Source organism: Ceratina calcarata, unplaced genomic scaffold (genome assembly GCF_001652005.2).
Source record: "Ceratina calcarata isolate Rehan_Ccalc_2016 unplaced genomic scaffold, ASM165200v1 scaffold90, whole genome shotgun sequence".
Taxonomy (NCBI): Eukaryota; Metazoa; Arthropoda; class Insecta; order Hymenoptera; family Apidae; genus Ceratina; species Ceratina calcarata.
Window position 1 is genome coordinate 367,203 of NW_017180369.1, and position 19,623 is coordinate 386,825.

At 45.5% G+C, this 19,623-nt stretch overlaps 3 protein-coding genes across 3 annotated transcripts in view; 2 read left to right on the forward strand and 1 right to left on the reverse strand.

Annotated features, from left to right (window-relative positions):
- LOC113465134 (uncharacterized) overlaps positions 1-1,630 on the forward strand; it is an 8,964-nt gene extending 7,334 nt beyond the window's left edge. Inside the window, 2 exon segments of the mRNA XM_026818880.1 lie at positions 387-709; positions 777-1,630. Coding sequence (XP_026674681.1) covers positions 387-709; positions 777-941 — 488 coding nt within the window. The 3' untranslated portion in view covers positions 942-1,630.
- Positions 1,631-1,754: 124 nt separating this feature from the next.
- On the forward strand, positions 1,755-13,198 carry LOC108631524 (glucose dehydrogenase [FAD, quinone]). Its single transcript, XM_018035508.2, has 8 exons — positions 1,755-1,891; positions 5,243-5,412; positions 7,830-8,073; positions 8,144-8,402; positions 9,224-9,484; positions 10,093-10,323; positions 11,874-12,201; positions 12,314-13,198. Exons 2-8 carry the CDS (start codon positions 5,243-5,245, stop codon positions 12,624-12,626), a joined length of 1,806 nt encoding a protein of 601 aa, XP_017890997.1. The 5' UTR covers positions 1,755-1,891; the 3' UTR covers positions 12,627-13,198.
- Positions 13,199-15,379: 2,181 nt separating this feature from the next.
- On the reverse strand, positions 15,380-18,287 carry LOC108631433 (zinc metalloproteinase nas-4). Its single transcript, XM_026818878.1, has 4 exons — positions 17,302-18,287; positions 16,932-17,237; positions 16,586-16,719; positions 15,380-16,136 (listed from the first exon to the last, which is right to left on the reverse strand). The coding sequence occupies exons 1-4, from the start codon at positions 17,639-17,641 to the stop codon at positions 16,029-16,031; spliced, it is 888 nt and encodes a 295-aa protein (XP_026674679.1). The 5' UTR covers positions 17,642-18,287; the 3' UTR covers positions 15,380-16,028.
- Positions 18,288-19,623: the final 1,336 nt, after the last annotated feature.

Sequence of the window (19,623 nt, forward strand, 5' to 3'; positions counted from 1 at the left end):
TTGTAGAGGACGACGAGATCTACAATTTCTGTATAAAAATGTTTGGCTAGCTCTAATGGTTTACGAGTAATTTGCAAAAAACTGTTTTTTCGTTTTTCGTCAATAACTCGTTAAATATTGATGCTAGCGAAATATTTTTACATGGAAATTGTAGATCTCGTCGTCCTCTACAAAATGAGTCTAAATACGTCCACCTACGTCCATCTGTTCGGGAGTTATTGGCAAAAAACGAAATCTTTTTCCAAAAGTTGGCTATTTCGACGGTGGAATGGTCGGATTTTGTCAACATCAATAAAATGCGATATAATCATATGTAACTCATTAAATATCGAAATTAGAAGAAAAGTGCACTATTTTACATCCTTAAACAACGTCCTACGTTTCAGACGACGATCGATCTATTAATCACTCGGGTCGATTAAACGACGTTCATTCATCATCGGAACTGAACGAGAACAACGACGATTCGGACTTAGATCTACTGTTCGCGTTGAACAAGGACGGCCTGTTGCCTTACATACAAACTCTGATGGAAGTCATAAACGCGGAGGACGATCAAACGGAACCGAGACCCGACGGAAGTTCACCGAAAAATTTTGTAAACGACAGAGCAAAATCTATGACGGCCGAACTGAAAGTTACGACCGTCGAGAAAATCGAGAACGATGTACGCGAGCCGGATTCCGTGGGAACAGTGTCGGTTCAACAGGTTTGCATTTCACGTTAAACAATTTAACACGGTAAACGGTTGCATGGTTATTAAATTTTACCCGTAGGAAAAAAGTTCGGAGCCTGTGTCCATTTATCCCGAACAGGAAACCAACGTTCGGCAATTTTACAACCCACCCAGTTACGGTGCCAGTAACGCAGAGATTCCTTTTCAGGATTATTCGTACGTCGACTACAATCGGACTGATTCGAAATCTTCCAACGATCAATAAACATTTGATCGGTCGCTCTTAATAAAGAAACTTCGAAACCCGATTCGTCAGATAGAATCTAGAGATGTAGAAAATAAAGATGTTCCTGCTTTTCGATCGACGCAGCATTAAAACGTGTATTTATATATCGACAGAACTGTTGCCCTCGCAAAAACATAAATTATGCCTCGGTTTGTAATGAAATTACGATGAAAAGAGATCGACGCGTGTTCGATGCTCGATCTCGTCGAAAGTAGGGACGTGAAATGAAGCGCGAAAGAGAGATACGAGAAAACTTATGTAAGTCGTGAAATCATTTCCATCCTGTCATTAACTTACATGCGTTACACGCGTTGGAATGACTTTCATTGGAAGGATCGCTCTCGTTGCGTAAAATACGACGGTTCGTAGAATAATTCAAAGTATCATCGTCGGTCACGCGGTTCTTGAAAAGTGAGAACGATTGCATCGAAGCGTGTAACGCAGTAACATTGGCAATGATTTACGAACAATGACTGCCATGAGACGTGAAAATTTCGAGTGTTTCATTGACTTGGAATGAAATGCTATGTCCGGTCAGAAATTTGCAAAAATGAATGCCAATCAGAAATAAGATTAATAAATTAATAGTTGGAACGTATTTTTCATTAGGATCGGTGACAATGATTTGCAGATTTAAAAATGCGAATTTTCATCGTGATTAGCCGGTGCGCTAGCCATCGGAGGCGGTGATTTCCATAAGTCGGTATGTACCCGAAGCAGAAGGGAAGGTGAGAAAGTGGTGGAGGTTGTCGAATATTACAACCGCGATGGAGAATGGTATCGGGTTAGTCCGTCGTCGATCGTGGTACCGCGAACTACGGATCCCGTCCCGTTTATTCCGCGTGTACTCGTCGACACGCCGAGGATCCACGATCTCGCTTCTCAGTGGCTACGTAGGATAAATAAAGGTCAACGAGTTCCATCCTGAGGTGAGCGCTCTTCCTCCGATTCGTCGGACTTTCTTATTTACATTCGAGTAGAATTGCATCCTGGCGAACGATGATCAATTGTCATTCGTGAAAAAGGAGAAGTGAGAGATGCATTTATCGTATGAAGACGGCGTTCCAATTCGCTTTGCTTCGACGGCATGAATAGCATCCGATAGTAAATGATTGACATTTCATTTATCCAGTCACTCGATTGACAAAATTTCTCATTGATCATTCGACACTGTGCGTATTAATCTAAATTCTTCTCACGATTCGCGAATCTACAAAGAGAAGAGTCCCTCAATAAAGGAAGAACAGACTTTCCTCGAAAATGCTTTCCTCGTAACCAGAGATCTTTGCTCGTTCACGGTTTTACGTTAAACAATACACCTAGCCGGTGGAACGAAGTCGCGAGAATTGTGTAACGACGAAGGAACGTCGCTCCGATATGAGTACACGCGGCGGGTATATAAGATGCTGTGAGATAATCGAATGCGCAATCTCAACTCTGAATCTAATTATGCGGGAAACATCTGTCCCTAACGAACAGGAAAATTAGGACGGATTCAGAATTGAGCAAATCCCGAGTAACTTTCGAGAACAGCCCATTGTGTGCTAATTTGACGACAACTTGAATTTCGAAGCGACGCTCGAAACGTCGATGATCGTACACTTTTTCCGATCCACCGACGGTTCGCAGAACAGTTCGATATCGCTAAAGCTGTTCGATACGCGTCACATAGAATAAAGAAGTTTAGCATAATCCGTAGGTACTATCTCCCGCGTATCTCGCGACGCGGTTTAAGTACCTTGGCATTAAGAGCCGTGGAATCATTCTACTTTTCCCTTGAAACGTTCCCACTAGGTTCGTCGTACCGTATGCACACACACGCTGTTTATGGAGTATAAAAATAACGGTCCACGTTTTATATCCTCAATGAGAAATTCGTGCGATTCGTTGTATAAGAAGTCCAGACGAAAATAACGGTTAAGTATCCATTACGTTTCATTGTCCGGTATAAATAAATTGCGTTAGAAAAATTTTGATCGACGTGCACGCGATATGACGAAATGCAAAACGTTACAAGGATAGTCAGAAGCCAGGCTGCCGATGATTTCGATTGCGTGACTGTGCCATAGGTGCTAGTAATAATAATTATTATCTACTAGACCCGACGCAAGGCTTCACAGGCGGCTGGAAATAATTTATTTGAGACGAGCCGACTATTCGTCTCCGCGTCGTCCAAGCAATTCCCAACGAAACTTCTGTGAAACACATTTTGCATTCGTCGTTTCCTCGGGAAACAGAGCCGTGTCGGTGGCTGTTATGATTTCCATCGTAATAAATCGGCGGAATCGTGGTAACGTAGACGAGGAAGCATCCCACACTTTCTTCGGTTATCTTTGTGACAGAAAAACAGCCTCTGGAATTATGTCGTAATAGTTATAAAACGGTATTAAATAATCGTCCCTTTCCATTGCACTTGGACGACGTCGACGCGTGAAATTCGATGTTAAAAAAATCCCTTCGTTTTGAGATCGATAGTAATTGAACATTGTCGACGCGAGAGACTCGGCGTAATTGCCAGCGGACACCTGTAGCGATGTTTCTGATAAGGAACGCTCTCGGTCGAGGGCACGAAATTTATTCTTTCGACACACGGGGTACGCGTGTCCGATCGACGGACGGGATCGGCAGCCAGGCGCAATTAGCTTATTACGCCGGTGGAAGTCTTCGGATAAAAAGTCGGCAGGCAGGAGACCGGAGAAAAAAAGTGAAGCTGGAAAACTGCGTGACTTTCGTAACGCTCACGCATAGAATCGGTCTCCGGGCAGTGAACGTAACGGTATCGAAGGTGAGTATGTATGTATGTACAGTTGTGCACTGAATCTCGCAGGTTCACGCCGGCTGGCAATGCCCTTTTAAACCGGTTCCAAACGAATATTCGATGATCAACGAGTAGGTATTTGTCACTCGGCGATGATTAATATTAATGACTCCGTGCGACGAACGGAGAAACGATCAGGGATTTCCAGCTCCGTTTCACTGTTCGATTTACGGTCAAATTTAACATCGAGAAGGTGCAGTCGTTGATTTCACGTATCTTCCTCGGTGAGATTCTCAGGTTTTAAACGGGAGTGTACAATTGCCGGAAATGTTCACATTTTGCATAACGTATCTCCATCTGCGGAGAGGATAGAATTATGGTCGATCGCAGTTGAGTCGCGTAACGCCGGACGATATAATAAGAAGCGCAGGAGGAAGAGAAGTGACGAGACGTGCAAAAACGTAGCAGAGCGTTCCAGGACGAAGTTAACGGCGACCCGTTTCGCGGTTAGAAAGCATCGTTGTAAATCGTTCCCGGTCCCGGCAATCTGGGAAAACGATCTTGAAGAATGGGGCACGTCGGTCGGAGGCGCATCGGCACGCTCCTCGCGAATTCGTTTCATCGATTCTACGTGACCCGACTCCGGCCACGTTTTCCTCCTCCGTGAAACGCGATAAACCGTTTAATCGCCAGTTAATTGGATGGAATTGATAACAGCTCGGACCCGTCCGATCGAAGTTTACATAAACAGCGGTAGCCGTGAATTTCGCCTTGGGCAGTCGTAGGACTCGCGAGAATGAAAATCCTGTACAGAGACAGATTCAATTAAAATTTGACAACGAACGACGCAATACGGATCGTAGCTCTCGCGTTCGTTCATACCGATGATCCTGGATTGGTCGACAGCGTTCCCGAAACTCGATACTGATGAATTTCCTCGCGACACGCCGAATGAATCCAATTTCCATTGAAATTAAACAATATTGGGAACCGTGTCGTGGTACGTCGACGGTCCGCGTTTCGGCCGATACGCGGTTTCTAATTAAAATTCAACGACACGCGATTCTTTCGTTATCTCGAAAAAGATAAATTCTAAGAGAGGTGATCGACCTGTCCATACGCTCGTTAATTCTCGTCTACGCGGACCCCGCATAATTTGTATCGTCGTAACGAGGAAACGATCGGGAAGTATGATTAGTAGAGTGTCACAGTCGTTGCAATTTCTCTTTTCTCTCTTTACGACGAAACTTTATCGAATCGAAGGGTCGGGCAACGAAGCGTTCGGATAGAAAGTCCGACGATTGCCTGCGGGCTACTTTTTTTCCACTACCCTTTGAGCGAACAAAAATACTCGGCTCGGATCGTCGTAAAATTTGCCGACTCACGATTTCGCTACGCTGCGCTCCTTTATCGGTTTACGGATAATTTAATCAACGTTTAATTGGACTCGCTGTTTGCACCGATAAATAATCGAGAGAACAGAGTCCCTTCTAATCGTTGAACCCATGATTCGTGATTTCAGATGAGCTGTAATTGTCCACTGGCCCCTTCGACGGGGCCAACGCTGGCGTCGACGTGCGGCGGTTCGTCGTTCATGCTCTTCATGGGCCTCCTAGAGGTGTTCCTTCGCAGCCAGTGCGATCTCGAGGATCCGTGCAACAGGCCCAGTCCGCCACCGGTCGTCAACTCCAGGTAAAACGAAAAGACGTCTTCCCGTGGTCGCAGCTTCCGTGTACAGTCGATCGACCCGGTCCTTGGCTGTAACAGCGCGTCGTTCCGTTTCGTTAGACGGTCCCCGACGGGGCATCGGAGCGTATCGAAAGAAAATCCGGAAGAGCCGGTCGATGAAACCGTTGAGGAACGAGAACGTCGCGATCGGTTGAACGACACCGAACGAGAAGAGACGCGTCTTCTTAATTGTCGCGGACACGGTTCACGTAACGGGCTCGCATAGAAACTGTGGGTTCCGTTGTCTCTGTCTCTCGGAAGCGAGCATCCGTGCATACCTATCCGTGAAATCGTTGCGTGTGTATCCACGCGTAATAGCCCGCCGGGCCATTGTTCCAAAGATTCTCTCACGTTGCATCACGCTCCTCGGCCCCGGCTGAATCCGCGCTTGCACTTCTACCCACCGGATACGGACTGTGGCAACCGATTCCGACTGTTACATCTTCCCTCTGGCCGTGTAACACGCTCGGCTCGGTTACACGTAATTGGGCGAAATCGAAAGCGCATCAGTCAGAGACACTCCCGGCGGCTCGCCATCCATAATTGCGACGCGACGTTATCGGGCACGTTCATCTCTCCGATTGTGCAGCGAGCTCGTTTCCAGTTTCCCGGAAGAGATCGAACGAAACACGAAATCTAGTCTCTGCTATAAATTCTATTTTTAAAAAATGATTTGGTCATCGCCGTCATCCGGCTGATTCGTTCCCAGATCGTGGCATAATTCCGATTTCAATACCTGTATTACGCAGGCCCGATTCCCCGCCTGCCGAGTCATTATCGCGTTTCGACGCGCAACACGCATTCCGTAAGACCGTGTCGTTACCCGTTCGGGTATTGTTTCATTGAACTTGTTTTACGTCACGCCGCCGCCTGCTGCTCGGCGTAGACGCGGCCAGGATGCGACGAGGGATGAACCATTATTAACCGATTTCTCGGGAGATACGCGTTCATCGATTCATATGCATTTAATTAGCTTGTTTTCGCGTTTCTCATGCGTGCGAATTACACAACCGCTGTATACCTAATTGGACGTAGAATACGTTCCCTGCTATACATTTCTTCCGATCAAAATATCATTTTTAATCACGCCGATTTTATGCCGTACTGAAAATTGTACGCGATTAAAACGATTATAAATATCAAAAGCTCGAGTATTTAAATGGACGCAGTAAACATTTTATTGTGCAAAAAGATCTGCCGATGATTAATGAAAAACGCGTGCAACGTCAATATCGACGGCGAACCGTGATTAACGATAAAACGCTGCCAGCGTCGAGCTGATTACGCGGACCTCGAAGATCGGTTTGTTCCGTCCTTACGTATGTCTTTTGTTTCGCCGAAGCTCAGAGAAGATTAGTTATTTAACGTACGGAAAATTTTGTTATTCGAGAAAACGGTAGTGTTTACTGACGATGACAAACGATTCGAAACGTTTTACGACCGGGGAATAGAGGATGGGTCAAGTCGCGGAAGTGAAACGACGAACAATGAGCGAGCATCTAGCAAATTGCATAAATCAGTTTAAAGCGTTTTCTGATTACTCATCGCTGTTATGGAAATTATAGAATTCCGCTGATGAACAATCTGGCTGTCATGCTGATAATCGTGGATGCGCGGCTCTAAGAACAGCAATCGTAAACACGCTTCCCAGAATGAAATTGTAAAAATGTTCATGTCGTATTTTTAATAACGATGAATTATGATCGCTTCGAGTCATAACGGCAACAAATTCGCGTCAGGGCTTATGTAAGACGCGCGCATCGACGATTAATCTAAAACAATATCTAGCGATTCAAGTGGGACAGAGAAATGTCAGTGGAGATAGGACGATCGTAATCGTTCTTCGTCAAAGCCACTGTTGAAGGAACCGAAAACTTGGGCGAATCTTTTTCGGTCGCTCCGTAGGGACGGTATTTTACGGAGTATTCCGTTCGACTGATGACATTCAAAATACCATTACATCCCGCTTGAACAAACTCCTGAGAAATCCACCTTTCGCTCGGCGCTCGGCCACCTGGCTAGGACTCCCGTTCCTTTGACCCAGTTTCTAATTCGCATGCCATCAACCGCGCGAGGAAGATGCGTCGACGTTCGTCGTTAAAAGGACGCCGAAGAGAACCATCCAGCTGATCCGTCCTATGAAGTAAAAGTGAAATCGTAACCTTGTTCGCAATAAAATTACGCGACGCTCGTTTCGTAACAAGGAGGGCTAACACGCGGACTCGACGAAACTTGACTTTGACGCGTCAATTACATCGTCGGCTCGAACCATTTCTTTTGCTCGCTTCTTTTAGCTTTTTTTACTATAATTGTTGTGTCAGTGAATAGAAATCGGAACAGAAATTGGGCCAATCACTGTGATACTTCGCGTTGATCGTCAGGTACGATTTCGTGGTGATCGGAGGCGGGAGTGGCGGTGCGACGGTTGCGGCACGATTATCGGAAGAGCCGAGATTTTCGGTGCTGCTGTTAGAAGCCGGTCCGGACGAGCCTACCGGGACCCACATACCCTCGTTCTTCTTGAACTTCCTCGGGACCGACATCGACTGGCAGTACAACACCGAGAGCGAGGACACTGCTTGCCTGAACAACAACGACCGGAAATGTTACTGGCCAAGGGGCAAAGTATGTACAATATTCGTCGTTCGTGTTTAAACGATCTGCACCGATCTGACGTACGATGCGTTGCGTACAGGTGTTAGGAGGTACCAGCGTGATGAACGGGATGACGTACATGAGGGGCTCGCGAAAGGATTACGACGACTGGGCCAAGCTGGGCAACGTCGGATGGTCCTATCAAGACGTCCTTCCGTACTTCATCAGGAGCGAAGATAATCTTCAGGCAAACATCATGGATTACGGTTACCACGGTGTCGGCGGCCCGCTCACCGTCACCCAGTTCCCTTATCACCCGCCGTTGAGTTACGCCTTACTGGACGCTGGCAAGGAACTCGGTGAGTTTATTGTCAAATATTCGTTCGACCAAGTACCATTGCGTAAAACTTTAACTCGAGACCTGGTCTCGTGTCTTTGATTACTCGTTTTGATCCATAAAAATACGGTATCGTACATGCAAAATTGATTAAACTACTGTCCTTGGAACGATACGAGTAAGGCGAATCGAACGAACAGAAACACGTGGACGTTATACAATATCCATCGCGAGTGTCTGCCCGCGGTAGAAATAAGCGGCCGAGAAAGTCGGATAAAGAGCTCGAAAACGTTTGGTTTAACAAGGTGATCTACTTAACTCGAATCGCTCGAAACCTGTTTATTACACGTCACACTTTAAGCAACGCTCGCTCCGTCTTTGTTCCGTTGTTGTTGTGGCTCGCGCGAGTCTAACGACCCGTTTCGGAAAAATTCGTTTACGTAATCGGTGATCGGAGCACCATTTTCATCGGCAGCTTTCCACGGAATTATCTGATACGCGGTACACACACGCTCCAATAGCGGATGAATAACCTTGTCACGATTTGTAACTGGTTCATGGTTTTCGGGGTAAACGCCAATTATGTAATTTTCACGCGAAATTTCAGTGGAACTTGTGACTACTGACTGGAATGCTAATACCGAGACGCTTTTAGACCACCAGTTGCGTCGTAATGCATTTATATCTTTCTCAATGTTAATTTGAGACATTCTTTTCAGTTCGTCTTCAAAGTACCAATGAGAACAATGAAACGATCGATTTCCATCCTAAATACCGTTCTATGTTTAAAAAATCCACATAGCAGTCCTGAACATAAAGAAGCTCGCATTTGATTACCCACAGGATACAGAGTGGTTGATTTGAACGGACGGACTCACACCGGGTTCGCGATAGCTCAGACGACTTCGAGGAATGGCTCACGGCTCTCGACAGCCCGTGCATTTCTACGTCCAGCCAGGAATCGACCAAATCTGCACATAATGCTCAATTCCACGGCTACTAGAATCCTCTTCGACAACAACAAGAGAGCGGTCGGCGTAGAGTTCGTTCACGACGAAAAAATTAACCGAGTTTCCGTAGCGAAGGAAGTGGTCGTCAGCGGAGGTAATTACGTCGTTCGATATAAGCCGACTCGTAATATTAATATAAATTACTTCATTAGTGAGGAATTCGATAGAGATCGAATTCCCTTTTTACCAAAAGGAAACACGAACGAGTTAACCGTGACAAATTCATACAAAGTATTTGATCGCGATGTGCATATTAATGTCCTGTATGTATACTTAAAACTGGTTTCGTTTAATAGAACGTTAGAATATAATATATGCTGATCATAAATACGTATTCGTATAATAAGCGATAGCAGCAGATCGATTAAAATTACATGGCGATATCCATCTGTCATTTTCGTACTACGATACATCGGGTAGATACGAGACGGAGGATAACGTAAGAAATGCGATCGACTTTCGAGAGCATCGAAGAAGGAAAACAGGAAGGAATGCGTTACAACTATTCTCTCACACAAAAAGACTCATTAACGAAGTACTGAAACAACCAATTCCCTCATGTCGATTATCTTACCGCCGGTGAATTCCCATGATCGTACTTACATGGAAACCTAATTTTCCGCTTCCAATTTCAGTCCTCAAATTGCGTCGGAGCGTTCCGTGCGATCGCTTTAAAGTGTGTTCATTTCTTTTGTCGTTTAGGCGCTATAAACTCACCGCAAATACTTATGAACAGTGGCATTGGTCCAAAGGAGGATCTGAACGCCGTCGGTGTTCCCGTCGTCCACGATCTGCCAGGCGTCGGGAAGAATCTTCACAATCACGTAGCCTACACGTTAGTTTACACCATCAACGATACTGACACGACTCCGCTGAACTGGGCAACTGCGATGGAGTATCTGCTCTTCAGAGACGGCCTGATGTCCGGCACGGGTGAGCTGCGAACATGCACTTTGCACTAATCAAATTCACTTTTCAAAAAGACTGTTGAATCGAACCCGATCGAGCGAACCTTTTCGTATAAAGCCGATGCCGAGTTGTACACGTCGACGTCCATTTCTGGTATGCAACTGGTCACGAAAAAACTTGACAAAACTTCGCGTTAGGACTACTCCTTGTACTTGTCGGAACCGTAATGACAGTTATCCTTTGTGATCGTCGCGAGTCGCGCAGGTTCGGGAGTCCTAGTTACGTCATCGACCAATCAGTGACCGAAATGAGATCGCCGGATGATCGTATGATCGATTTTGGCCAATTATCGGTGACAAGGCATATGTGGTTGGATGCTCTCGCTTTTTCGAAAAGCGAGAGTTTCCTATTTGTCATACTACGCTAGAGATTTCGCGCGTTTTACGAACTTAATGAAAATTACGACGCATTCCTTTGTCTTACTAGTATATCGAATAAAAACGAATTGAAAGCTGTACAGATCGTGTTAAATGTTCATTTACTATGGTGAACATCGACGATTGCGTAGCGTAATAACTGGTCTATTTGTCTAAAAATGAATCAGAGTAAAAGCTCATCTGATTGAATCGGAAACGATGAAGGGTATGCGCTGACTGGGTGAAAGCGCGTTGCACAATGATCTTCGGGTAGCGACTGATGCAACCTTGTTTACCAGATACCGTTTGCACCGAAATCGATCGAACAGTTCTACGCTAGGTTGCACTCCGAATTGATTGATTCGCGAATCATAAATGCTTTCCCATATACCTGGCTGTCTCGTTCAGCCGATCCCGGTCTCGAAAATACATTCCCAGAGTCGGTCAAGGTTCGCACGTATGACATAAAAATCGATTAATTTTTGCAACGCATTACAGGATATCGTATAATGAGGGTTAGGATCGCTTTCTATTATCTTTTAAGCAATAATAGTACGGTAGAATAAAATAGGAGACAAAAAGTTTATTGATCGATGGGTCTACTCGTATACCCACTAACGGTGTTACTCCTCCCGTTTCTGGGTCGTTAAAATGTCGCGCTGCATCTAAAGTGAAATCAATCTAGTATCATTTTCTACTTATAGTGAGTGTGAGGATAAGCTTATGCGTTACTGGAGACGTGTCCCAGTAACGTATGCACTGCTTCAAGGTAATCCAAGAACAAGTGTTCCTTTCTTACGAATACATAGATTCGCGAGTCCGACGTTGTCTACGCGTGAACTTCCACGGAGACGTGTAACCCAGGCTCTTTGGCATTAAAATTTTCCAGCGATCTTTGTGGCTCGTTGCCATCACGAGAACGTAGCACGCGTCGCGACGCATTGCGGTATCGCGTCGTCGCGACGTCGGAAATGAATCGAGCGAGCGTCCAGAGGTTCGCGCTGGGAATTTGCCGAGTTAATTAAAACCAGCCCACCCACCCCGGAAAGAGGATTCATTGCGCGGAAACACTTGACACTTATAACTCCACACTCGTATTGCCGTAACAAGCATCGCGTATCAGTACGATTGTTCTCATGACAATTCGTCTTCCAACAGGCGTCTCCGAGGTGACGGCGATGGTGAACACGAAGTATGCGAATCCGAGGGATGATCACCCGGACGTTCAATTCATATTCGGCGGTTACTTGGCGGACTGCGCGGAAACAGGGATGGTCGGAGAAACGAAGGGCGCGAATCGTAGCATTCTCGTGTTCCCGACGTACCTGCACCCGAAGAGCCGCGGTTACATCCGTCTACGAAATAACGACCCTCTCTCGAAACCGTTGATCTACCCGAAGTACCTCAGCGAGCCCGAAGACGTGGCTGCTCTTGTGGACGCCATCAAGATCGGTCTCAGGTTCGGTGAGACCGACGCCCTCAAAAGGTGCGACCGACGTTGATCCCGGATCTTAAAATTGAACTTTGGCAACGACGTCCTATCGTCCGTCGACTCGTACTCTTTCCGTCTCCGTAAAGTCTCGATTCGTCCTTTTCAGATACGGATTCCAATTGAACCGTACGCCGGTGAAGAACTGCGAGCATTTGAAGTTTGGCTGCGACGCGTATTGGGAATGCGCTGTGAAACACGACACGATGCCGGAGAATCACCAAGCGGGGTCTTGTAAGATGGGCCCGCCGGACGATCCTTTGGCCGTGGTCGACAATCAATTGCGAGTGAGAGGGGTGAGAGGCGTGCGAGTGGCCGATACCAGCATCATGCCGAAGGTGACTTCGGGAAATACGAACGCGCCCGCTATTATGATCGGCGAGAGGGCCGCGGATTTCATCAAGAGGACCTGGATCGGCTGAACGAGGTTTTCTCGTGAAAAGGAACTTCCTCTGAGATGACGAAAGGGAGACCGTTCACTGAAAGAAATTTGTAGCCGACCGACTCGAACTCGTTTGTCCCAGATTTTTAATTTTGCAAAATCACTTTTCGAAGATGTTCCATCGAATATAGGGATTGACTCGTACGATCGTTCGAAATTTTTAATTGATTGTAATATCACGGTTCACCAGATGTTTCAATATTATTTTATATTGGGACGATTCGCAGACAGTCGAGACACGTTGATTACAAATTTTTTTCAGTACTTCGGTAAGAAAAGCTAAGGTAGTATCGTGCACGGATAATTCCTACGGCTTTCGGTCCTGTTCGTTTAAGGGTAGAATACGAACTAGTGTAAATAGTTCATTTAACAGTATGAAATATAATTAATAGTAGTCGTAACTCATACCGTTAAGTACTGTGTTTAATAATTGAGACTCGAATTCTCGTCTGTACAATTTTCGTAAGCAGTAGAGTTCAGAGTGTAATATACTTCTGTTAATTAACGAACATTAAAATCTTGTTGAAAGAATAAAAAACTGAGCAAGAAATATGAAAGTTAAAACCGTTCACTGATCGGAGTTGCGACTTATTTTTATCAAGGAATCAGTTGAACTGGATCGCCTTCGAAACGTGTCAGAGATGTCGATCTCCAGATAAAAATATGCTGATTGAGTTTACCAGCGACTCGTTGGCTAATCGGAAACAACAGGGTTCCGTGGAAGAGTAATTAGAATCGGTCGGGTCGGGTCGACCTACGTTATTCGGACTTTCAAAACGTCCTTTTTGCCGAACGCTGCCTGCCCGTCGACCTAGTTCAATGATAGATACAGGATCGTCGAACGTTCGCCAAGATTCTGACGAAACCGTCGTTGAAGTTAGCTCACGATCGAGCCAGGATATCGTTTCGTCGGATCGAGTCGTCGGAGATTAAGGAAGTCCGCGTAAAACTGCATCCCGTTTTAAACTCGTGACAAACGTCGAATTCCTTCCATCCGATCCCTTTCGATCGATCTTCGAGAGATCCACGTTTTGCCATCGACGCTTCCCACAGTGCTCCGGCACTGTTGCGATCCGTGATCCTGATGTAATCAGTCTCCTCGCCGCGGCGAGCCTCGAATCTGATACACGTGTACTTATGGTAACCATTCATTGCCTCGTAAATTAATCTCCGTTGCTCGGAGTCTACAAAAGCGGTTCGTGACTCGATACGAAGCAATTCCGGCCGCTAATTCTCTGTGGGAACGATCTACCCAGTTAATTGTTCACCCTCGCTCCCGACGACGACCGTACGAAATAAATCCTCCCGTTTCGAAACGAAGTTCATTGATAAAATAGAACGTCGTCACTGTTTCATTTTTTACTCAGAAGTATACGTCGAACGTAGAAAATTGAAGTAATTTGGGGAAGAAGTGTCTTATTTCTCCGACCACCTGTTCTACCGCGTCGTGCAGCTTTTACTTCGTTTTATATTACCCGCAGTTCCATCGAGTATAAACGTAAAAGACTTACTGAAACGCGGACTGATGAGATGAAGCACGATGACGTTCGGCAGAATTCGCTCTCCCGTGCCATACCGTTCGTTACATTTCCCGGTGGAAATAGGATGTCGGCCTCCGCGCGGAATCCCAACTCCTCCGCGACTGCTGGTCATGTCCTCGAGCCGTTCCGAGCCACTCTTCTCCCAGCTACTCACCACTCTCGAAGTTGACACGTTCGGTAGACGCTTTGTCGATGGTGCCTTCGAAACTGTCTGCACCTTTTCCTCTGGAAAAAGATTTCTCTATTTTTATTTCATGCACCGTATGACTGATTTATTGACAACGAGCAAGACAATGCGTTGACGATGAGAAGTCTAAATTAATAATATCTCAAGGAACCTTGGCAAAACTGCGAAGAACGGGCGTGTCGAATCGATGCTTTCATCCGGAAGCCACCAGGGACATTCGATGATAACGTAAAATGATTTACTCAAATGCTACTTCGTCCGAGAAGGCGTGGTTCATATTCCGTCGCCTTAAATCGTTTTCTCTTCGGAGACATCAAGGTGCACGATCAAATCGCCGAGTACACAGCTATTCGTTTTTTAGCGCAAAAAACCGAGGTCGTTAATATTGTTACTCGGATTATATGCCAAGTACGCCGATGAGATAAAGTTCCGCTCGCGATACAACGAGATTAAGATACCACGACAATTTTCTTTCGTATGCAAATCGAACACTCGTCTCGGGGTCTTGGAACTCGTAAAGTATAAATAGGCAAGGCCGAACGCTCCGAATCGAAAAAAAATTGCCGGCTCTCAATCGTTCCCATTGTATTTTTTGACAACGATCTGCTAGATGCGACTAGACGAAGTATAACTTCCATGAGTGGTACACCTAAATGACTTAACGTCGAGTAAAATGTGGCGAAAAAGTGGTTTTAACAGGACATTCCCTACTGCGACCTTCTCCCATTTTTTGTTATCTATACGAGAAACGCGCGCAATGCAACACGTTCGTTTAAAATAATCTGTTTCGAGCATTAAACGCCTGTGCATTACGAAGTAAGACCAACGAAGTCGAGTCGATAAAAACTGGCCGTCGTCGGCGCCGAGCGGACACAGTTTTCCCGGTATCAGTTTCATTTATACGTCTTTCGAATATTCCCTCCCGCTGAATTTATCCGAACCGAGGGTGACCCAGTTCGCGTTTAGTCTTACCCTAGAATATTTCATAGAATATTTGATCGACGGGAGAAGGCCACGTGTATGCATAGTGTTTCATATTCTATCGGCTCTTTTCTGTTTTCCGCGTCCCTTCCTTTTTTTCCTCCTGCTGTCCCGCATGAAACGACGCACGACAGCGTATATTATCTATATTTAAACAGTGCATTTGCATCTGTGCATATTGTACGCCAACGGATCGCACAACCCGCCCGTTTATTAATCGACGAATGAAATTTTATTAAAATCGGCGAACCATTTCCGATTCCGAATCCTATTAAACTCGCATGAAACGTGCGTGCATTCATGCATATATAATATTACCAAGAAAATTATTATAAAAGATCAAAGCGTTGGTGAAAGGCTGAATAAAACAGAGATTTTGAAAGAACGCATTTATTTATCCAGCCTATCTGATTAGAACGTCGGAAACATTAATTACGCAAAAACTATCGATTCGCACACACACACACACACACACACACATTACACACGGAAGCAGATATAAAAAAGCAGGTCTCTCTTCGTCGTCGATATCGATTTGCCATTTCCGCCGCGAAATTCTGTTCGCCGATCGGATGCACTTTAAAAGTAACACGGTAATACACGTATAGATATATTGTAGAGGACTAGATTCACGATTCCCTTTGCTCCGGAGAAGAGCTCGCAGGCCCGGTAATCAATAGCTGCTTCGTCGGCGCTTGTTGCATTTGTACATCTTGCGGATCTTCTGTATGTCCCTCTTGCTGAACCCTTGTCTCTGACCCAGTTGGGACTTTGCAGTACCCTGGAATATTTCGGCAATAAAACTTAGAAGGCCGCCGGGTTCCTGCGGACAATCACAGGTCATGCAGACGTGGGCGCGGCACGATTTCCGCGGTATCGTGTTCTTCCGTGATTACACCAACACAGCACCGAACGATTCACGCAGGCTTGGCCTTACGGAATCAAACAAAAGATTGCCACGAGGTTGCTGGATGCATTTCAGGGGTACAGATAAAAGCATCGATAACGAGTAATCTTTGAAAAAATGAATCTCACGCAAACGATAATAAATATTATTCTCTGTTATAAATTATTTCGTGATTTGTAGATTCACGCGGAGAAATCTCACGCGTAATCTGATATTCGAATAAATCACGGTGTCACATGAACGGGTCCTTCAGATCGATGGGTTCTATTTGAATCGTCTGGATATAGAAAGTTATGGACCTTGATGATTTTATAGGTACTCACCTTTGGCACAATGGTGGGCTGCCCATTCCTGGAAAACGCGTTCGCAGAATAGTGCATCACGCTGCCGTAGTCGTATCCTACGCCGAACGCGTCCGTAGTCTCCCTCGAGGCCTTCTCGAAATTCCCAGAATGGCCTGCCCAATTGACAACTCATTCTTTAGTCGCTCGGTACAAAACGTAAAAGCTAATTGAACGAAGCTCGGGTACATGCCGATGTGAATCGGTGAAACGAACATTTGTCGCACGTTCGGCAACAAACATTGGATCACAATTTTTTTAACGACCAGTTCTCAGTTAAGCACCACCGATCGGTTCCCTCGTCGCAATCTCAGCTTTCACCACTTACCTTTCAAGATGTTGTTCCACTGGATCGTGACGAACTCGTCCCGCTCGTATCTGCTCTGTTCGTGCAGGAATCCGACGGCGTGCATCAGCTCGTGGATGACTGTACCCTTTTTCACCAGACACCCTGGTACCTGAAGGTTCACGTCCTGTCGCCCGCCGACCCTTCCCACGCTGCTCCAACAACCGCTATTACCCGCCGTGATCCTGATGTAATCGTTCTCCTCGCCGGTGTACGGCTTGAATTTGATGCATGTGTACTTGTGGTAATCGTTCATAGCTTCGTGAATCAGATCCTTCTGCTCCGCGTCTAAAATCGAATCCAAGAACACCGTTTCATATGTACGCGATGAATTTCACGCGATCGGACTTACTGAAATAAGGGCTGAGCATGTAAGGCACCACGCCGCCGGGCCACCGAGCGGATTCCGCCTTCAGCCCGTTCTTCTCCAGCTGCGGTGGGAACAGGATGTCACCCTCCGCATAGTTACCGAGCTCTTCCGGATTTCGATCCCAGCCCTCGTGCCAGTTGGCCACCATCGCCCCGGTCTCGTTGTCCGGGAATCGGTACAACATCGCCCCGAAATGTTGCAGATGAGCGATCACGCTACCGGGACTGTCCACCGAGTTGTCCAGCACGTCCCGGCGACGGAACGGCCAGGCGTATGTCGACGACAGTAAAACGAGGAGACAAGCGACCGAACAACGAGTCATGACTTCTTCGCAAGGAATACGTTTGAAAAGGGATCGTCGCTGCTCTCCGGTACTGTTCCACTGACGAAAATTGCACGGTTCTCACCGGCTTTATACGCACCCAGGGAACCCCACCCGCGGGATCTACTCGATACTTCCGCTCGATGCGGAAGCGATCGGGGACGCTCGCTGATAACCGTGGACTTTGGGTAACAGGAAGCCGAGATTCCCCGGTCGGCTCCTCCGAAGGCTCCCGCGGCGCGTTCGCCAGGCGATGTTTGGCTCGTGGAACGTCGATCGCGGAGGAGTATCACGAGGATAATCGCCAGGGCAATAAATAATATTTCGTCTTTCATAAGCGATGAGATGTTTCTTTTTTTTAGCGACTCTCTCAAACGGGGGAATCGCATCGATCGGTCGTCGACGAGTTATGTACAAAATTATGTACGAAATAATTTATGAGACATTATCATAATCAATTAGTACCGCTTCTCGTTCATTCGGACGATGATTAAATAACAATAAAGTGTAATCTCACGTATTTTCATTTCCTCTGTACAAAAATAGCTGGCTGGTTCAGTGATTTCGATTCGAGTGGAATGAGAGATCGTATTTATAGACGCGGAAGAAAGAAGCGATTGTCATTGCCAGTTGAGGTAGCGAAATATTACTTACGAGCCTGTCGAAACAGTCTTTCACACCGTCAGGAAATTACCATCCTCCTCCGCAGTTTATTCACATGCAAATCTCTCGCGCTGGACAAATCCCTCGCGTCACGTCGGTACTCGATATTTCCTGAGGACCTTGGTAGTTCCTTCACTGCGATGACTACGAGCCTCGAAGGTCAGTAATAAAGTCTTCCCTCGTGTATAACGCCATTCCGCTAGTTATGGTTTATGATACCTCTGATCTTTTATTATTCGAAAGTTTACATCGTTTATAACGTCTATCATGTTAATCAATATATCAGTGACATACCAGTGTGGCCAGGCATTTATCTTCCCCCAAAGAGGAATCGATGATCGTGTGTATTAATCTTTCACAAAATACGCGCACGTATATGTTTCGTTGGTCGACGTCAGTTTTCCATTCTTTTCCTTTTCTTTCTCTCCGGTGGAAATTTAAATATTGCCGTTGCCGGTTTAAGTCCATTGTTCACTCGAGATAACGAAAACTGTATCAAGGCGAGAACCGTTTAAGAACCGGTTCGATGCTCGGCGAAGTAATTGCTGAATCGCGAAGAGATACATTTTTACGCCATGCGCTATTATGCGGCTAGATAATTACAATCCTAAACATCCAATTTGCATTTCATTCGAGCCCATTATAATAAGAAACTCGATTTGCATGTGGGTCGGCACTTCCGAAATTCGGTGGTAAACATTAATTAAGGGAACGAATACCCTTCATGGTATCCCGTCGTGTTTCACGATCGACGAAATAATTAATTGATTATTCCTGAAGTATTTGAGATATAAAATTGTATTCGACCCTTTTTGCAGGTAATAGGAGTACCTACAACTTTTACTTAAAGCATTTTTCGATATTTTGACAAAAAAAAAATTTTCAATTTTTCTGAGATTTTTCCAAGGGGTACCCCTTCAGATTTTGCGAAATTTTCGTTTTTCGCCAATAACTTCCAAACCGCTGTACTTACGGGAAAATTGCATACAACCTTTCTTGTAGAGGACGATGAGATCTACAATTTCCATGTAAAAATTCTTCGCTAGCGTCAATAGTTAACGAGTTATTTGCAAAAAACTGTTTTTTCGTTTTTCGTTAATAACTCGTAAACTATTAATGCTAGCGACAAACTTTTATATGGAAATTGTAGATCTCGTCGTCCTCTACAAGAAAGGTCCTATGCAATTTTCCCGTATCTCCAAGGGTTTAGGAGTTATTGAGGAAAAACGAAATTTTTTGTCAAAAGTTCGCTGATTCGACGGTGGAATGGTCGGATTTTCTCAACATCAATAAAATGCCATATAATCATATGTAACTCA

What these genes read in the sequence shown, in the direction of transcription:
- LOC108631524 (XM_018035508.2), top strand. Translation starts at nt 5,243, where the DNA reads ATGAGCTGTAATTGTCCACTGGCCCCTTCGACGGGGCCAACGCTGGCG. An exon ending in CGGCCTGATGTCCGGCACGG is followed by an intron (nt 10,324 to 11,873) that starts GTGAGCTGCGAA and finishes GTCTTCCAACAG; the next exon opens with GCGTCTCCGAGGTGACGGCG. An exon ending in GAGACCGACGCCCTCAAAAG is followed by an intron (nt 12,202 to 12,313) that starts GTGCGACCGACG and finishes CGTCCTTTTCAG; the next exon opens with ATACGGATTCCAATTGAACC.
- LOC108631433 (XM_026818878.1), bottom strand. Translation starts at nt 17,641, where the DNA reads ATGACTCGTTGTTCGGTCGCTTGTCTCCTCGTTTTACTGTCGTCGACA. An exon ending in GTGGAACAACATCTTGAAAG is followed by an intron (nt 16,720 to 16,931) that starts GTAAGTGGTGAA and finishes TCAATTGGGCAG; the next exon opens with GCCATTCTGGGAATTTCGAG. An exon ending in AGCCCACCATTGTGCCAAAG is followed by an intron (nt 16,137 to 16,585) that starts GTGAGTACCTAT and finishes GAAATATTCCAG; the next exon opens with GGTACTGCAAAGTCCCAACT.